The sequence below is a fragment of the Hyperoodon ampullatus genome (genome assembly GCF_949752795.1).
Source record: "Hyperoodon ampullatus genome assembly, chromosome: 6".
NCBI classification, from domain to species: Eukaryota; Metazoa; Chordata; class Mammalia; order Artiodactyla; family Ziphiidae; genus Hyperoodon; species Hyperoodon ampullatus.
The window spans coordinates 103,863,450-103,869,384 of NC_136919.1; the positions used below are offsets into that span (position 1 = coordinate 103,863,450).

The following is a 5,935-nucleotide window of genomic DNA, read 5'->3' on the forward strand; positions in this document are numbered from 1 at the left end:
TGATGAGCTACTGGACCCTTAACGTTTCCTCCCCTTTAGGCCTTTAGATGGTGGTTGTATGTCAGGGGGCTGCTCTTTCAGAACTGCACATTTATGGGAATCTGGTACCACTTTGCCTCCTTCCGTGGATCCAGTGATTTTTCTACACCTACGTCCCACCCTAAATTCACAGCGTTTGACCATCAGATAGTTACTACCCACAGTCACACCCCTATTCCATTCATCCAAAACTCCTTCTCTGGGGTTAACATAGAGTGGAAGGTAGGTGACCCATGAACATAGCCATTCATTTATATGGGACTGGACTCAACACAGCCCTCAGCAGCCTCCCTGATACTCCCCCCACCTACACACACAGAGCTGGAAATGCCATCCTTGCTGCTGCTCTAAAGTCTAGGAAAAACAGAGGTGGGGGAGGGTGATGCTGTACATTTTATTATGCCTAAGCTAAAAGGGGTTCATAGGGCATATCTCAATCCCAGCCTTCATCAGAGAGAGAAGGAACTCTTAAGAGCAGATGTTGTATATTCCCTACCAAGAGATCCAGGGGCAAGATTTCTCCCGTTTCTGAACTCAGAGCCCATACTCTATTCCCCCCAAACTTCCATCCACTTGGCTCTGACACTTCCTGGAGCCTGAATTGGAATGTCCGGCCCTATCGTGTAAACCTATCCACTACAGTTGCATAAAGTTCAAAGTAACATAGAAGAAGGAGAAAGACTGGTTGAACCAGATCCTTGGCTGTGGGTTTCATAGGTTTTTCCCATCTCATTGTTAGAGTAATTTTGGTTTGTGTAATGACAGTATCATAAGGTGCAATGAAGGGACACGAGACAAGGAGCAAGCTTGTGATGCTACTGTCCACCTCCCTCCATGCCCCTCCCTTCTAGAAGACAAAGTGCACAGCACAGATAGCAGCCATTACACTATGCTTTTATTAGAAAAAAATATATATATGTATATATATATATGTATTGGGGAACATTAAATATCTTGGATGTGCTAATGAGAAAATCATTTTCTCTACATGGACTGAATTTTTACTTGGAGACATGTTTTCCTACTAAAGGGAAGACTAAAGAAGGATTTTACTGTCGACCAGGCAAGACACCTCCCCAAAGATGACAATGCCTTGGACAGTGTTGATGGCGGGCTGGGGCACCTGGAATCCTTGGCCCATACTGACAGGTACTAACTGGAAACAAACTCTTCTTGGGGGGCAAGGATGGGAGGCACCTTAGGCCCAGCTGCTCATCGTCGAACCTTACACTTTTCAAACTATGTTGGTGTCTGACTTCCCTCTCCCTGATAGAACAACTCTGGCCCTTGGAGGTGGCTTTATGACTGCAGGCTGTATAACCCATCATTCTCCCTTGCTCTGGGTAGGAGGTAAGCCTATGGCAGCAGAAACACCCACATACTGGGACTTGGAATTCCAGTTTGTGTTCATTTAACTTTGTGGCATGAAGTCCATGGTGAATTGCTCTTTTTTCTTCTACGATCTGTCCAACAGCTGTCATGCGTGCCCGACCCTCAGCAGTCTCACTCTTCAAGGTTGATCTGCTTTTGACTGACCCGTGACTCTGGGCAGTGGCTGATATGGGCTTTTTTTTTTGCAGAGCATCTCGACCATTGACTTTTTTCTTGGGGAAAATCCACTTTAAAAATAGCCTCATCCTTTTTCTGAAGAGGCTTTCTGGAGGGCTATGTTTCTTCTCTGGCATGAGCTGGAGACATCTGCTCCCAATAGAGTCTGTTATTCCCCTGACCTGGGCAGGGCGGCTCATACTTCCAGCTTGAGAGGTCCCTAATTCTTTAAACCTTTCTTCATGCTCTCCTGGTTTATGCCTCCTACAGTCCTCTCTTTTGTAAGTAGGGGCAATCATCTTGCTCTGGCTCTTCCATGAGTCTTGGAGTTTTGAAGTTTTGGGCTCCTGCTGCCCTAGGTGGCTCCTTTGGGCTTCCATAAGGCCACTTAGCTCCTGGGAAGCTAACCTGTCTCTGGTGGGGACTCTCTGGGGATGGCACTGAGGCACCTGAGAAGCCAAGTTGTCTGAAGCAAGGAACCTGTGTTTGGGAAAGTCCTGAAGCTGGCTGTCTGACTGTACCTTTACTTTGGAGTTAAACTCACTAGCAACCTCCATGTTAAGGCATGTCTCACCTGGATGTTGGAAAACAGACAGTCTAGGTAGTAGGAAACTTCTACTGGCCCCTGGCACCTCTAAACTCCTCATATGTACATTTGTGGTTTGGGATTTTGTCAACACTTTGGTTTCCAAGATAACACTAGACTGTGGTTGAAGAGCAGGAGACTCCTTGGCCTCCACAGCCTCCCTGGCCTCTTCACCTCTCAAAGATTGGGATCCTAAGTTCACCTCCATCACTGTTACCCTATGGCAGGGGTCCCGTGAGGCCTGACCACCACTCTCCTCTCTTGGCTCATTCCTGACCATTGCTGAACTTGGACCTGGCTCTAGGCTGTCCCTCTTGACCCATTCCACAGTCTCACTCTTCCAGGTTCTGCCCACAAGGCTGAGTGTGAGGGACTGAGAAGGTGGCCTGCCCTCCTGTCCAGTCAGAGAAGCCTTTGAGGGCCCATGGTAGTCAGCAGATGGAATCGCTCCCAGGGCACTCTGGATTTCCTTACACACAGTGGAGGGGGCAAGGAGAGGCCTCTTCAGGATAGGAACTGACTCTTCTGTTATCACCTTCTCTCCTGAATGAGCCTGAGGAGGTTTCTCCAGGAACTCAGCAAACTTGACTGTTGAGTGGGACCCAGATACACAGGTGGCTGAAGGGGAAAAGGCAAACTGTAGAATGGTGGAGGGTTGGAACTTTTTCGTTAAAGAGATTTATGGGCTTGAGGACCTTGAGGGGTAGGGTCCACCTGTGCTTTACCCAAAACCTTATGTGCTTCCAGCACCTCTCGAGTGTCTGGATCAAGGAAGGAAACCCTACAGGAGGTGTTCATGCAGGGTTCCCAACCCTTCAAGCAGTATCTTCCACAGGCTCCAGCAGGCACTGCTTTGCACGTCTCACCAGGAGGGTCTTGACATGAGAGCTGATGAAAGTTGCCCTTGCCAGGAAGCCTCCCCAGGCAGCTGTAGGAGAGCAGATGGGGCCAGGATGGCCAGACAGGACAGGCAGGGGTGGGCACCTGCAGCCCAAGAACCCTCCTCTGCCCCCACACTGACTTCATAATGCTCCTGCTCTCCCTCACCCTAGGGCTTTAGCCACGCCCTCCCATGGCTCCCCCTCCCAGGGCTGGGGTCACATTATAGGCTCTGGGAGGAAGGACGACCCAGGAGAGAAGGGGAAAGATTCTTTACCTTTGCAGAAGTGAAACCAGGTCGTGAGTCCCCTCCAGTTCTTCCAGGCAATCTCTGCAAGCTGGAAATCAGGAGACTGGGTCATGGTGGTGAAGGCAGAGGCCTAAGAGTCTTTCAGGAGGCTGAGTACAATGGCCCTTTAAGGGAAATCTTTGGAGGATTAGACTCTGGAGCCCAAGTATCAGTGTCCAAGGCCACATGTCCCTGACAGTGATGGTAAGTCTCACTTGAAAAGGGTTTGTCCTTTGCAAAGTGCTTCCACATTAATTAGGCTCTGTTAATTAGGCTCAGGCTCTGTTTCCTGAGGAATAAGCTCTGCCACTGGCATCCTCAGAGACCGTGAAGCTGGGCCCTCAGGATTAGGAGAGATGGAAGCTAACTCTCGGGTGGCGCAGGGCTGAATGGCAAAGGCTTTCCTTTCAAAGATCCACTTTTCTTCCTACTCCTGCTCCTCCCCTTCAGCTCTACTTGATGCTGAGAGATAAGAAAAAGTGAGGGGCGAACACCCAACTCTCACTGTCCTCTACCTAGGCAAGCTGTGTTCATGAACAACATGACTTTCTACATTTAACTAAAACTCTGTGGGGTTTTTTCCCTTTTACTTATTTTTAAAGTGGATAACAATATTTTCAGTTTTTCTTCTTTGAAGAGTGCAAAGAAGGTTTTTTTTGTTTTTTTTTTTGTTTGTTTGTTTTTTTGCGGTACGCGGGCCTCTGACTGTTGTGGCCTCTCCCGTTGCAGAGCACAGGCTCCGGACACACAGGCCCAGCGGACATGGCTCACAGGCCCAGCCGTTCCGTGGCACGTGGGATCTTCCCAGACAGGGGCACGAACCTGCGTCCCCTGCATTGGCAGGGGGACTCTCAACCACTGCACCACCAGGGAAGCCCAAGAAGGACTTTTTAAGTTTTAATCACCATAGATTTCTTCTGTCACTGTTCCTCTGATCAAGAAACACACACATTCTCAGACCTAAATGCCCACGTGAGCTTTGTCAGATAGGATTCTGCTTCCCAAGGCCAGACCTCTAGTCCAGCCTCTTCTCTCAGGCTCTCAGGGGCTCAGCCCCAACACAGAGGAAGGTCTCACTTGTGACACCCGCTGTGGGTAGGTGGCTGGTGAACCAGGGCTCAGAGGTCAGCCTTCCTGCAGAGATTGAACTCTTAGTAATCCAGTCCTTGACCATTAGTCACTGCATTTGTGACTTGCCCTGGAGCCCTCTACCATACCTGAACTCCTGGTCTAAGATCTTAGGCTAGAAATCCTCATGCCCACTCTAACCCCTCTCTGGCCTGGCTTTTCCCTAGAAGGATGATGTTCTATACTTTTCTGAGAGTTCCCATCTCAGGAGTCTCTCTACGTGGTTTAAAAAGTGGAAATAAGAATAAGAAAAAAAGAGATACTCTCTGCTGGGATTAAGCCAAAGGTTTTTTACCTTCCTGATGTTTCTATGTTTCCTAGGTCGTGCTAAGAATGGATTACTGTGGAAGCAGGGGAGTAACATTACGAAGAGCCCCAGTCCACACAGGAACCCAAGGATGATATCAATCACCCAGGAAGTTGGGCTGGATCTCAGCCAGATAGCAACAATGTCTTTCAAAGAAAAGAGATTCTCCATCTTCTGAACTGCATTGCTGCCCTCAGGCAACAGAGCACTGGGAGTTCACTTGATGGCAGAACACCAGGCCTGCGTCACAGAGCTGTGGCCTTGTCACTAAGGGCTCCCGAGTGTGGGGGAGGGGCAATAAGAGAAATAGGCTGAATCACTGCCCCTCCTTCCCATCCAGACCCACAGACACTGTGAACCCTCCTGGGGCTTCCAGATCCCTCCTTCCAACTACTCTCATCCTGTCAGAGAGACCTTAGCCAATTTTCTGTTCATTCCATCTGGAACCTGGTTCCTTCAACCATGAGAGACCTTTACTTGAGGCCCACCAACTTGATAACTCTTGAACATCTTAAGCTGACCCTGGAAGACTGGCTGTTTCACAGACATTTTTACTCAGGATTTCCTTTGTCCTCAGCTCCAACTTTCCCACATCATGTTTGTGTCTTGTGTAAACCCAGGGATAGAACTTGAATTTCTTTTACACTTATTTAGTTTTGTGAATTTTGAATAGTGTATGTTTTGCCTCATTTTCTATCAGAGGGAACTAAACACAAACATTAAAATAATTTATTTTTCAAAATTCATAAGTATGAAAGAATTATAAATAGTTACGTAATAGGGAAGAACAAATCTGACTCCACATGAGATCTTTTTTACTTTAATCTTTATGCTTTGTTGCCGGAGCTAACTCTGTCCATACCTGTGACCCAGGCTGGCTCTGCACTTTTTGTAAAACAATGTTGCCTAGAGCCTGAAATATACAGGATAGGCTATTTCTAAGGCTCTGACTTTTAAGAGCCCATTCATGGAGATAAAAAGTTGCAGAACAGAGAATAATAATTGTTTTGTTGGAGGTTTACAGGAACACATGACCTGACCAGGATCTGACCCATCTGGCCAGCTGCTAGAACAAAGGATCCAACACCAAGATATCTGCAACAATTAACCATGCCCCTCCCTCACCTTGCCTTTAAAAAGGCTTTGCTGAAAGCCTTCA

General features: G+C 47.9%; 1 protein-coding gene across 1 annotated transcript; it reads right to left on the reverse strand.

Moving 5' to 3' along the window:
• Positions 1–1,088: 1,088 nt before the first annotated feature.
• On the reverse strand, positions 1,089–3,199 carry LOC307054873 (spermatogenesis-associated protein 31A6-like; the record flags this gene model as incomplete). The annotated part of the gene is given in 3 exon segments (XM_079706741.1): positions 1,089–2,841; positions 2,843–2,914; positions 2,916–3,199. Coding segments are annotated over 3 exon segments (2,109 nt in total).
• Positions 3,200–5,935: the final 2,736 nt, after the last annotated feature.